The following is a 13,571-nucleotide window of genomic DNA, read 5'->3' as shown; positions in this document are numbered from 1 at the left end:
AGTCCTTCTTTATGTCCCTAGATGGTAGGAACCTTTATGATGGATAATATGTCATATATGGTACATATTAGAAATCGAATACTTCTGCTGCACTTCAAATTCTCGTGCATAGCATGGATGATCTCTTCGATCCCCAGCAACTATTCGTAGAGGAACAAAAGGGAAGAAACGAACGACATTGAAAATGTCCGTGCCCATTGAAAAAGAAAGAGTAATACGTTAATCACAGCATAATTTTGAAGTTGTACGTTACGTACAAGTGGAGGTAAAACTGAAAAAGATTCATAGAGTTATATGGTTGATCAACTTCTGTGGCTGAAAACATACACAGAGCTCAACACCTGTATGAGGTAATAAATCACAAACGGTTTCAAAAAGGATGTTTTTAAACTAATGAATAACAGTGTATTCGACAATGGGTAATCTTTTTTAAACCAATTGTTAAAGCCTTTGGAGTGTTATTTTATAAAAATTCGTACAACGAGAATTGAGAATATTAATGACCGCTGAAGATTCATTATATACTTATAAAGGAATTGAATGCAGTTCTGCGCTGCGACCTGTTCCATTATCTGTTGGGATCCTACGGCGTTTTGGCGCTGACCCACAACGCTCACCAAGTCTGCGCCGACTGAATTTATCTGTCTCAGCCCAAAACCGGTTCGCTTTTCCACGGCTCCTTTTTCTTCCATCAAATCCAATGCGAGGCTTTCACCCCCTGTTTACCAACCTTGGTAACTAAATTCCTGCGACTAAGTCCTGTAAACCTGATGACTCCCAAGGCACACCAAAAGTAATGTGCTGAACGACATGATATCCTGGTTCCACCGGTAGGTTCGATGTCTTCCATCTATGTTGCTGGCTTTCGTGAAAGAGTGGCTGATACTTGGCCAATTTTTTTCTAGTGGGTCTCCACCATTCCAGTCTCCCCTAGTACTATCAGCTCCAACAAAATTACCTGCATGATATATCTTGAGCATATTTCAATATCAGACGTGAAGCTGGTATTAAAGATTTCCCTTGGGTATGTCACCTGTCTTTTAACATCTATTTACATTTCCCAATCCTGCGCTGCTGCCAATATGCCTCTATCTTCAGTCTTTTGCCTTTGTGGCTCGCCTGTTATATCAAAGTTCATGATATTAAAACCGATTTTCACTTCATGTTACTCCTGGTTATATATATATATATATATATATATATATATATATATATATATATATATATATATATATATATATATATATATATATATATATATACATATATATACTGACAGCAATCTCAACAAACATTTACCGTCTGTCAGAGCTGCATTGCAGGATGAGAGCACGTGGTCTAAATTGCAAATCTCCCACAAAGTTTACTGTTAGGGACATCAGTTACTCCACATATTTTGAGGTTTGCTGATGCAGGGGTAACATCCTACACTAATCCTAGGAAGTTGATTTTATGGGCATCAACTCTCTAAATGTCGCTCCAAGACGACATAAAGGACCATGCAGCTCTCAGCGCAGCCATTCCTCCTGCATCTCCATATCGACTGTTTAAACATTCCTCTTCTGCGACACGTACATCATTCAGGACCATCGCACGCTTTCTTTGGTGCTTGCTGCTTGCCACGCAGCTCTTCTCGGGCTTCCTAACCCAAGCCTTCCTGTGTATGCTGTGCTTAACATGTCACTGTGTCTTAGTCTGGAATCTGCCTTTCCACCTGTCTTTGGTACCACTCACTTTCTGCATGTCCGTATCTCCACTGCTGCTTCTCTCACTCTCTTATTTGCACTGTCTTTCAACATCATCGCTGTTGGCTTCCTCAGTCACTGAATTTGGTAACTAAATACAGATAATACAGACGCTTCTTGGCACTCCCATCCATGATCGCAGATATTTATTGAACATTCTCCCGCCTGCTTCTACAGCCGTCAATAGTACTTGATACAACAGAAGTGGCCCAAGGATCACTGGTAGAATACAATGCTCGTAACACTAGGTTTTGTACTTCTCTTGTTAACTCACTCTTGCCTTGGGATCCCATCCTGTGTATGACTTATCACTTCATATCTGCCACAATCTCCCTATCATTCACGATGTGCTTAAATAATCACTTGCCGATACTCTTAACCGGTTGATCCCTCAGTGTTGGCGTTACTTTTTCACCTATTTTCAACCTGTATCTATCTTGCATCTTCAATTTTTTCAGGACCAGACTTATTGGCTGAGATGACTTGAATTTCATTCTCACCCAGTTAATCGAGCCTCTAACATCGTTTAAAATCTATCAACCTTCTGGAACTGACTTGGAGTTAATTGCTTGGATATAATTGCCATATCATTCTTGAGCTCTTGGTCTTACTATAACCTATGATATGTATCACGGTCAATCTCCTCTTCCATCTCACCAGGTTGACCCGTGTTATGTACTAGATTCAGGATCGGAAGACAGTCCATCTTGGTATGGTGCAATAAAGACCCCCCCACATACACACACACACCGTTTTTACATGTTCTGCCACAACTGCAGCTCGATATGTACGCGTGTATTATGAATCGTTGCCCGCTAATCAGGTGTGTTTGTCTCTATGGTCTTGCCGTTTCGTTGATCTGGGGATATCCCACAGAATACCTATCCATAACGAGGCTATAGATTACGATCCTTGTTATTACGCACAGGACAGCATACAAACATAAACATACTAGGCGTTTTCAAGGATGAGCTATATGGCACAATGATTAAAGATTTTTTGTGGTTTCAGGTAAACACTCTATTCGCTTATGATTTATCTAAAGAAGTACGCAGCTTCTAATGCATCATTATTGTTTATTTAATCATGCTGAATATTGCCATGAAATAAATCTCATCAAGTTAAATCACAACAATACTACGTGACGATGAAGGATATGGCCTTATCAATTCATGGCAATAAAAGATTTATGGTTGACAGCATAACACACACCTATTTAAAATGGGACATTTTTAACATTAAATGGAAAAAATATATATTAAAAAATATCTCAGAAAAACAAATATTTCACTAGTCTGGGTTTGTATTAAAATGAGATAACTTAAGGGAAAATATATATAAGATATCGTAACAAAATATAAACACTCACTATTTTTTTAAACTCTAAACGAAATTAAAAAAAGAACAAGACCATAAAGAGAGCGTGTAAAAATAAGAGTGTCCCAGGGAGAACATACTGCAAAAGTACAATTGAGTTTTTAATGCCATCCCCATTTAGGTAACAAACAAAACCTTAAAAATGAAAACGATGATGTCCTTATGAAAAACCTAGCCTTGCCAGAACATATTCCGCCGCCGCTGCGCCTTCAGATCAAGCGGATGAATTTTAAAGAAAAGGGAATAAACAACAAACTGAAAATGAAATAACTAATGAAGAAATACGTGGCTGCCTTTTAGAAAGAAAAATATCTCCAAAATATTTGAAACAGTTTTTATGATATTGCAGAAAATGAGATGAAAATGCTAAAATACTACCGAATTAGTGCAAATTTCGAACGGGAAGACTAGAGTTAGTCTGCTGAACATCAATACATGGTACATAAGAGAAAATATATTTTAACTGGTGCTGTCCTATCAAGATTAAGTCTGCAAATATATATGTAACGTTTTTGGATGAGGCTTTGTAAACTCAGTGAATGTAGTAGAAAATTCGAAAGACAAATAAAAGTTAGCGAACAACAGATCGAAAGGGTTCAAGCATTCGATGAAAAGGCAAACGAATCATTGAACACAATAGTAAAGACATAAGAGCTATTAGATCATGAAAAAATCATTTTTTTTTATTAGATTATATTTTGTCCTTATCATTTTGGTCAGTCGTTTGGGTACTGTAAATTGTAGTATAGTCCGAGGCAGCTTCTGACCTCTAGACTTTTCGCTTCAAATCATATGAAATATACATTTCAAATGTTAGAAGTGGATATGTTAATTTTTTAAACTCTCAAAACTTGCAGCGTCAAAGTGTACTAGAACTCTCATTGGATATACTACTTGCAAACTTTTATAATTTAGTACATATTTCAAGCATGAAATCTAAGATCTCAACAGTTTCAAGCAAAATCTTTTTGCTATTGAACTACAGACCCTGAAAATGTAATTCGAAATACGTGATTAATACTTGCAGGTGACAATTGCAAACTTCACACCATCCACATCTATATAACTATGAAACATTGTTCTGAAAATAAGCTTTTCGGGTTTTTATTGCAATTCTCACAGCAAATTTTAATTCTAATAACTTTTGTTCACTAAAACGAATTAAGGAAATTTTAGTATTATGTGTCACACTATATATTCTACTTAGTTTTGTTATCACCCTCTTTTCTCAAAATCTCAAATTCAGGAATGTTTTGAGACCACAGTGGTTAGTTATATATTTGGCCCATAATTAAACAAAGCATTAGAATTTACGTACTTTATAGTTTGTTTTAAATTCTTTGTCGCCTATAACTACTTTATGATTAATGATCGCTATTAGTTTGCAAGAAGTCTTCTAACACGCCAATTTTGATTTCAAACAGTTGCGTATACCTATGAGATTGTTTATGGTCCTAGAACAGGAACAGACAATACAGAAAAATACCACCTCATTCTCGAACTGTCAGGCAGCACGTACAGTAAATGGATTGAGTCATAAGCCAATTATCTTCATTAGTCGAAAAGCTTCATTAGTCGAACTTCTTTGCCTTTTTTGTTCATGCTTGGTTTTGATTGCAAACGCATACGTTCATTTGTACAAATTTTTAATCGCAAAGTGTACATTTCACAAGTCATATTATAATGTAAAACGTTTCACAATTTTGTGTTTGAATTTGCACGATTTATTTTTCAGTGGACCCCTTTTAGTGTCACATGTGCACGTGTAAAATGCACTCACTTGCCCTACTAGCTGGGAAAAACATATATCTGTTAGTCAGAGATCATAATCGGCTGTAGAGAAAATTCAGCTTACGTTGACTGAAATCTTAAAATAAATGATAAAAATATTAAACATTTCTGGAATAATTAAGTACGCAAATCGCAATAACTACGATACTATTTGTGGTTTGTTTTGAGAAAAAAAAAAGAGTTTTTAAAATAAAATAAATATATGTACAAAGCTGGGTTTTCATTGGAAACAAATTGACTATATCTGATACAAACTTTACCTTATAGGTGGTGGAGAAGCACCAGGGGCGCTGTCAGGACGGTTAGTCGCTGCAACCTGGTGGTTGTATGGATTTCTTTTAATTGCATTTTACACGGCCAACCTGGCTGCCTTTTTGACCGTCAACAGGATGGAGACTACAATCTCCTCCTTGGATGATCTCAGTAAGCAGCAAAACATAGAGTACGCTCCGTTGAATGGTTCGGCGGCACTAATTTATTTTCAAAGAATGAAACACATCGAGCAGAAATTTTATGAGTAAGTTGTCGCATAGTTGTCTTTTCTATATAAAATACGTTTTATTATTAGTACTGTAATATTTTTTAATACGTTCTCAATAAATGACTCATGTGTCCATGCAATTCTGTTATTGCATTACGTTCTGGTGAGACCTCAAATGTCCAGTTTAAATAAAATAAATCCAAAATTATGAGGTAATTATGTCATAAAATAGACAGAAGTCTTATAATTGTTTGACGGGTTCACTCGGGCGCATACGTTTTAGGTTGTAAAATATTAGACTATCATTTTACTTTGCACACCAGATCCTGGTCTAAAGATATACAGTAAGAGACCGACCATTTGATTGGGGGAGGGTTTTTTCTTTCGAGCCGGGAGAAAAATATTTCCCCTCAAGGTAATTACTTTTTAAATTATTATAACGCATGTAATAGTTTATTTTCCATAAATCAGAACGAGAATATTTCGTTGCAAGTTATATAACGTCCATATCCATATAATGTCATAAAATTAAATAGTCGGTCCCTAATATGTTTCGATCATTACTGATGACGCAGATTTTTCATATCCTAACAATCGTCTTACGGCTGAAATGAAGTTAGTTTGAAGTTGCGCATATTGATAGTTTGTGGAATATTGTAAACACGCTTTCAGTTTATGTGATTCTGAGAAGGAATATCACATGTTGGTGGTATATAAAATTATGAAAGGTTGAGCCTTAAATATTTGCAGAATTCATGGTTCATCATATGATTATTCATTTAGGTAATGGGAGATGGTAATACATTAACAAACAATGGCCTGGACTTGTTTGTATTTCAGTTTTTACATATTAGGAAGTGTCAACATTGAGATATAGACTGTACTTTTTTTAAATTGCGAATGGAACTCAAAAGTTATTGTGTAAGCTGCATGTTGCATAGAAATAGTCTAGCAGCTAGAAAAAAGCAGAAACAAAGACTAATTGATTGATGATTGACCCAGCTCATAAATTAGAAACATGTTTGAAACAAATATTTTCACGTAGATAAACGCAATACCAGATGAAACAGAAAATCAGATCGAGTTGCACATCCATGGAACCTGACCAACTAGTACGGATCCAACAGATTCTGTAGTGTTATTATGGAATAGCAATTATCAGTCTATGCTATAAAATAACACCCATTACAGACAGGAGGCTAAGATTAAGAAACCTGCTTTACAATTCAACCAAAATACACGTCTTTCTTCGATGTTTTTATACGTTGATTTCGGTACTTACATGGAGATTCAAATTTTAGTATTATACACAGTGACAAACACGCAGGTTGTGACAATGACAAACATACTAACACGCATACACACATACACACACTGTGACACACACACACACGCACACACATACACACACACACACACATTCATAGTGACAAATATCCTTGTGATAAATTACCTTTACACTAATAATATATGAGGATGAACCATTTTGAATATCAGGATCTGGCGAAAGATGAGCCTTAACGACAGTCTGGACCCTGTCCAGCGTGCTCAACTGGCGGTTTGGGACTATCCAGTAAGTGATAAGTTTGAGAAGCTATGGGAAGCAATGAACAACTCCGGAATACCCAACACTCAAGAAGAGGCTATCAGCAGAGTCATGACTGGAAGATTTGCTTTCATAGGTGGGGTCATTTAAGGGACAAAATCATACTGCATGCAGGTGTCCACGGGTAGACCATTCATATTATTAATAGCCAGACCCATCTACCTTAGTTGGATTAAATCTATTTTATGTGGTTCTTTCTTCACCTTTGTAAATAAATGACGCGATGAATCGTGATCAAGTCCGCATCTTCATTCGCCAATGCGATAAACATTTAAAGAACGTATGAATCTCCCTCGTTATTTTTCTTTGCTTTATCCCCCACCCCAAATGAAATATACAGTCTATTTTTTTATTAACAAGTCTCGATTAGAATTGCGATTGTATACCCTACTGCTTTCAGTAAGTAACAAAATGTGATTTCAGGGTCTGAAAGCACTGTCAGTCATTTAAAATAATAATACTACAAAATGACAATGGCAAAACGTAAAACTTTGAATATATGGTGAGCCTCCATGCTTTCTTGAATTATAATAATCATATTAATATTTATGAGGACCTTTAAATCCTGTGCAGACACGCTTGAAGAAAAATAATATTTAATTATATACGTAACCCCGTATTGACCACTATTTGTAATTTAGCAATTCGTCGTATAATTGCGATTCCACTGACTTTCTTAATTATTATAGCTATTCAACATTGCAGGGGATTCCACAGAAAACAGATACCAGGCACTGATAAACTGTGAAGTTGAGGAGGTCGGTGAAGAATTCAGTAGAAAGCCATTTGCTTTTTTTGTTGAAGAAGGATCATCACTACGAACACAGCTCTCAAACGCGTAGGTTCATCGTTAATTATATTTCCGTATGACTTTGGGATGCAAGTAATCTTAGGAATACAATATTACGATTTTTGAGCAATTTTTAATTACGTAACTATGCTTTAAGGTGTTTGTATCGTCAGATGTTTTGTACCTAGCATGATTGAAGTCCATTAGGTAAGTATAGTATAACCTCGTAATATTTGTGATATCGATCGAAGGCTAGAAACTACGTCAGCGCCAAAATAGTATTTAAAGGAAGATGTAACAAACTGTTCAAATGATAACTTACACTTTTGTGGAGAGAATTTTAACATGTTTCATTTTTATAATCTATTTCAGTATTCTTGAACTGGCCAATGAAAGAGTAATAGAAGCTTTAGATGCACATTGGTGGTCTGAAAACGAATATCGCCTGGAGTGTCCGTCCATTACCAATGAAAGTGATGGCATTAGCATCCTAAACATAGGGGGCGTGTTTTTGGTGATAGCCATAGGTACAGGGATGTCTCTGATCACCCTGGCATTTGAATATTACTGGTACAGATACAAGCCATCTAAACAGTCAACCAAGTACAGTATTAATACTAAAGTGGGCAAAGATGGCGGCACAAATACCGGAAACGGCTCTGATATAGAGGAGAGTCAAAGTGGTCAAAGTGAGGAGAATGGATTTCGAAACAGACACGCAGGACATACCAATGATGCATTCGTAGACATTTCTACAGGTCTTTAATCAATAGGTATCGTGTATCAGTCTTCTTATGCTGGGTATTATTTTATACTCCTTTTTTCATTGTTAACTTTACAGTGTCAGAATGGTGCAGTATTCTGCAATACTGAACATCTTGATGTTGCATGCACGTGCACTACGCGTGTGCCCAAAATAGTATGTGTATTAGGAACTAATTTGTCAGCTCATGCAGTAGACTTTACGTTTTAATTTATTAGATTTGTATGTTAATGAACTAAAGCAAATGTTTCGTCTATTTGAAAGTAGAGATGATAAAGTGAACAATGTGAACGAGTTTACTGAGTCACAAATGAAACTTTCAAACAAGCAAATGAATAAACGTGATTTCGCAATTCCCTCAACAAACGTGAGAGCCGCAATATTGAAAGTCCCATTTTGATCATTTAAGCAGTTATTTAGGAGAAACGTTCGTAACTTTACGTTAATGAAATGGTTAAGACTTTGACCAGATTACATGAGCTATGTCCTGGGTTCTAAATCTCGATTACAAATTTCGAAATTGTACTGTAATTTTGACTACATTCCAACTCCAATAACATTCTCCTTAGTGTACTCAAAATGAAATGATCGTGATATTTCATAGCGTCTTTTTGATATTTAAAATTGAACGAGTTCATTTTTTTCCCACATTATGGTTCCAAAGGTTCAATGACTGAACAGAAACATACATGCAGCTGAGTCTAGACGCGTCCGTCCCTGCTCAAATCACATGTACTTCATGTAAAATCGACACATGTAAATCTAGTCCAAAATCAGCGGAATTGAGTAGAATCGACAAAAATCCATTCATTCCAGATCAAGTGGGAAAGCTGTTGCAATACGCATTCATTTACAATATGGCTCTAAATTTCAATATTGAGTAGACCGAAACTTCAATTCTTTTTTAAAGTCATGTCGAGCGCGTGACTAAGTTCAGATTTCTCTGGGAGGTGTATTGTGCGCATTAATATTGTTGTTGTGTTTCGATGAATCTACGGTTATGTATATATTTTGGAATGCAGCATTAATTCAATTACTTTGTTTCTTTTAGTGTATTTTTTATAATTAAGCCTAAGGTAGAATAAGAAAATGAATATATGATAAAAAGGTTACAGCATTTTATGGGAAAATATGAACTCCTTTTCTCAAATGGATACTGTCCCAAAGGTCTTGCAGTATCCGTTCGAAAAAAATCGTTCATATTTTCCCATATAAATTCAGTAACCAATAATTTTGATATTGCTTTGGCGTCTGTTGAAGGGTTACAGAGAAAATTAATTTTGCCTAATCATTTTGACCGTAAGTGTGTGACAAAATAGCTCTCGTTTCTTATTTTTCAAAATTGTTTGGTAAGCTTTTCGTCGTTTAACGGGTTGTATATAAATTGTGATACAGTAGCATTAGTCGTATAAATCATGGACAATTTAAGAACTATGGTGCAATGACACTGAACAGATGCGGAAAATTCAAACAGTAAATCTAGAACCATGCCAAATATATGAAATTTCCACATTTGATTTTGTTTTTCTGAAAATATTTTGATATTCTTACGCTATTAAAGATTGCAAAGTATGCAGAGTGAATGATGGAAGAGTATTCGGTGTATGTTTAGCATAGTGTTCAGTGTACAGCAGTGTGTATGTTGCAAACGTGTTCAAATGAGCAAGCACCCCGTGTTATGGCAAACGTATTATTTTTGCAACAGATAATTATTATACTGGAATGTGTTTCTGAACAGACTTTTTTGTTTGTAAAACTATGGTTTTGTGTGGGGTAGGAAATCAAAAACGTAATGCACGGTACTATCTATTTTATTACTTTCTATTTACAACATCTTACCAGTTTTCAACAAAGAGATCACAAATGGACAGAACGGAAATTAAATTACCAATACAACTGGCGTTTCATATAACATTTGTTACGGATATCGGATTTAATTCATATCTATTTTAATTTTATTGTTTGTTTGTGAGCTTTAAAAATTTGTATTCTATTACATGCTATTATAACATAATCTTGTTTAAAAGATTTGGAATTTTTTCAGAAAATAGTTTGACCTTGACACTTAAAGCTGACATAGTTCCCGACCTTAATTCAAAATTAGTAACATTCACCTGAACAAGTTCTTTTTTAATTTATTTTTATTGTGGGAGTAATAAGAGTGAGATCGATGCTGTATTGAATAAGTGACCCTAGGTATGTAAATAGTTTTATTGAAGTAAACAACTTTTTTATCGGAGTCAAATGATTGTTTTTTTTATATCAAGATCATACTGGGGCTACGTGATTTTGTATAAGTAAACATGATCACTTGATCCTCTATTTCGCAACTCAGGCGTTTCCGAAATTGCGCATTAGTTAGTTTTAGTAAGTGATGCTTAGAGAGAATTTAGTCAGTCTGGGCTTAAAAACGCTTGATGTCAAGTCGCTTCCTTCTGTGCAGTCAGTTTTCGAGTTATATGTTAATTTTTCTTCAGATTATTTGGATTCTAAAAGATTAATTCGTTTCTCTGGAAATATTGTTGTGCTCATACATAATTCTTGAACAAAGACATTTCTTAAAATTTTTATTTGAATTTCCAAAAGCGGAGGATTTTTTATTGTGTTTCTACAAGGAACTGTAGACATTGAACAGGATACAGCATATGTCATCGCCTTCCATCTTGGATTCTTCGTCGGGACTTGAACTTGAAATCATGAGAACATTTCAATATTAGGACTTCTAAAATTATATTCGTGGATTATTCTTGGATTATATTTGGATTTGATTCTTAAAACCGTAAGTTCTTATTTGTTCCATTTTTACAGTAATACATAATTTGTTATATTTATCAAAGCTTGTTGTTTTCACAAGGGAGGTAACTATGAAATTCAATAGACGTCGCTAGGACAAAGAACTGAATGGGTAGCTAAGAGTTTGTGTTGGTTTGTTATTGTTGTGTGCAGATATATTAATATATAAACAAAGGAAACAAGTTCACGTTTCATATATATCGGGAGCTTGTTATACAGTAGATTGATAATGGCAGATTTGAATTGTGTTACTAATCTAGGTCACAACCTCTATCCCCATGACATTTTCTCAGTGAAAGTGAGTTACCAAACAAGAGGAAAGAGTCAAGGGGCATGGAGGATGTGGCCTAGATCAGTAACTAAAAACAACCTCTATTTCACACTAATATGGTAAACGTCGTTGTGATTGTGGAGTGATAAATTCTTTTATGGAATCTACATATTTTTGTTTTACTCGATTTTTATTTTATGTACATTAGCTACATGCCGATTTTTATTTGTGCTATCATGATCTCTAACTCGGTCGTACTAATCATTTTATCCCCATAAGCACCAAATGTAGCTTTACTAAGCGTACAGGGACTGCTTTGTGCTGCTGCGAGAAGTTCTGAGTAAATAAGTATTCGTGAAAGTGTTCGTATCGAAGTTAATTTGCAAGCACCACTAGAGACAGCAGTTACTATTGATATAGCCCCGACAAAAATTACGAATGGTGCACCTGTGATTGTTCTTGTTGCCAGATTTCCTGCCACGCCAAGACCAATGGGTGTTGTCGCGGAAAGCCCGCAAAAAAATCTACGACCAAGCAAACATGTTTTTGTTTCCTGATCAACGCGGTACTCTTGGTGTTTTTCTTTTGTAGTTGTTGTTCCGCATCAATTATTTTTCACGATAACATTAATGGTATAGTATGGTTCTTCTATTAATAATGTGATCTAGTAGTATAATTGTTCGACAGGCCGACATAGATTAGGTGCAAAACGAACGTGCACTTCTTTCCAATTACCTATTTTCACTGATACAACTGCGATACAATCATAGAAAATATCTACTAGAGGAATATGTAAATTTCCGGCAATTGTGCGTTCTGTGGGCAAATCATTCTTTCAATTTAAATCCCATTGCACCACTGAATAATGTCTGAAACGATCGCTCTCGTCTTCGCCCAAGAACTGTTACACGAAACAAGTGTGGCATAGTTGAATAACAGTCGAGCTCTTTTTTTGTTTTAACTGACTGTAGGTGTGACCTATTCGTTGGAAAATATAACCGAGGTGTGGTCAGCGCTGAATTCCACATCTTCGTTGTAAAAATAATTCCAGAGTAGTTCGCGCCTATTTGTACAGACAGCAATTGGCCATTTTCACGTGCTAGTGCTGTAACACCAAGTTGATCTCTAGTTGGTATTGCTACATTACGGCGACCCAACTGTCGGTTTCTATTTAACTCTTAACAAGGTTTAATTTAGTGAATACAGGACTTTTAACGCCACTCTCACGCAAATATTCGTCAACAAGTGGAACAAAATCACCATCATTGTTAGCAATCGCTGTCAATCGCTCTAACACCCTGATACTAAATTTCGCAACTTCATTACCGTATCAGAATCCATTACTTAGATGTAAATTCAATCTTAGAAACGGCAAAGACTGTTAAGTATCCATAGGGATAGATGTGAAATATTTCAAACTATTGATGTTGATGAACGCTCTAGTGCATGCAGCGCTTTAACAACGAGATTAACAAATATTGGCCCATCAAACCTAGTTTGCTTCGGTAAGTCGAATACAATAAAGGCAGACGCCTTTGTCCACCTCCGGTTAAAGATGTGATGCAAGTCCATATTTGTCGAAATACAATAAATGATTAGGGATCACCATATATGTCAAATCCAGGTTCAACATGTCGATTTTACGTGTGAGTGGTACCATCGGTACGTGTTCATTTCGATTAAACACCTCGGAAATGCTTGACCGATCTTTGGTTAATCGAAGACCTCTGCCTGATTGTACTCAAATACTTGTTCCTGGCAATCGAATCTCTTTTCCTTTCTTTAGTCGTATGCAATCCCTACCGTATATGTTAAATCCATTCCTGATGATGTTCTGTTAGCCCCTAACTCCATCGCTTTTGAAACAACTGGAGCCGCTGCAAGCCAAGAACCTACCACGGTGCTGAAACTGGTTTGTTTCTTTCACCGTGTATAATCATATCAGCTCACAGTG

General features: G+C 35.8%; 1 protein-coding gene across 1 annotated transcript in view; it reads left to right on the top strand.

Annotated features, from left to right (window-relative positions):
• LOC149794739 (ionotropic receptor coreceptor Ir25a-like) overlaps window positions 1-8,667 on the top strand; it is a 38,290-nt gene extending 29,623 nt beyond the window's left edge. Inside the window, exons 11-14 of the mRNA XM_089966229.1 lie at window positions 5,181-5,430; window positions 6,892-7,076; window positions 7,706-7,838; window positions 8,163-8,667. Of these exons, the coding sequence (XP_089822355.1) occupies window positions 5,181-5,430; window positions 6,892-7,076; window positions 7,706-7,838; window positions 8,163-8,556 (962 nt within the window). The 3' untranslated portion in view covers window positions 8,557-8,667. The remainder of the gene's footprint in view (window positions 1-5,180; window positions 5,431-6,891; window positions 7,077-7,705; window positions 7,839-8,162) is intronic.
• Window positions 8,668-13,571: the final 4,904 nt, after the last annotated feature.

This window comes from Sinohyriopsis cumingii, chromosome 7 (assembly GCF_028554795.1).
Source record: "Sinohyriopsis cumingii isolate HCF-2022 chromosome 7, ASM2855479v2, whole genome shotgun sequence".
Lineage (NCBI taxonomy): Eukaryota > Metazoa > Mollusca > Bivalvia > Unionida > Unionidae > Sinohyriopsis > Sinohyriopsis cumingii.
This window is presented reverse-complemented; position numbering and strand designations above follow the sequence as displayed.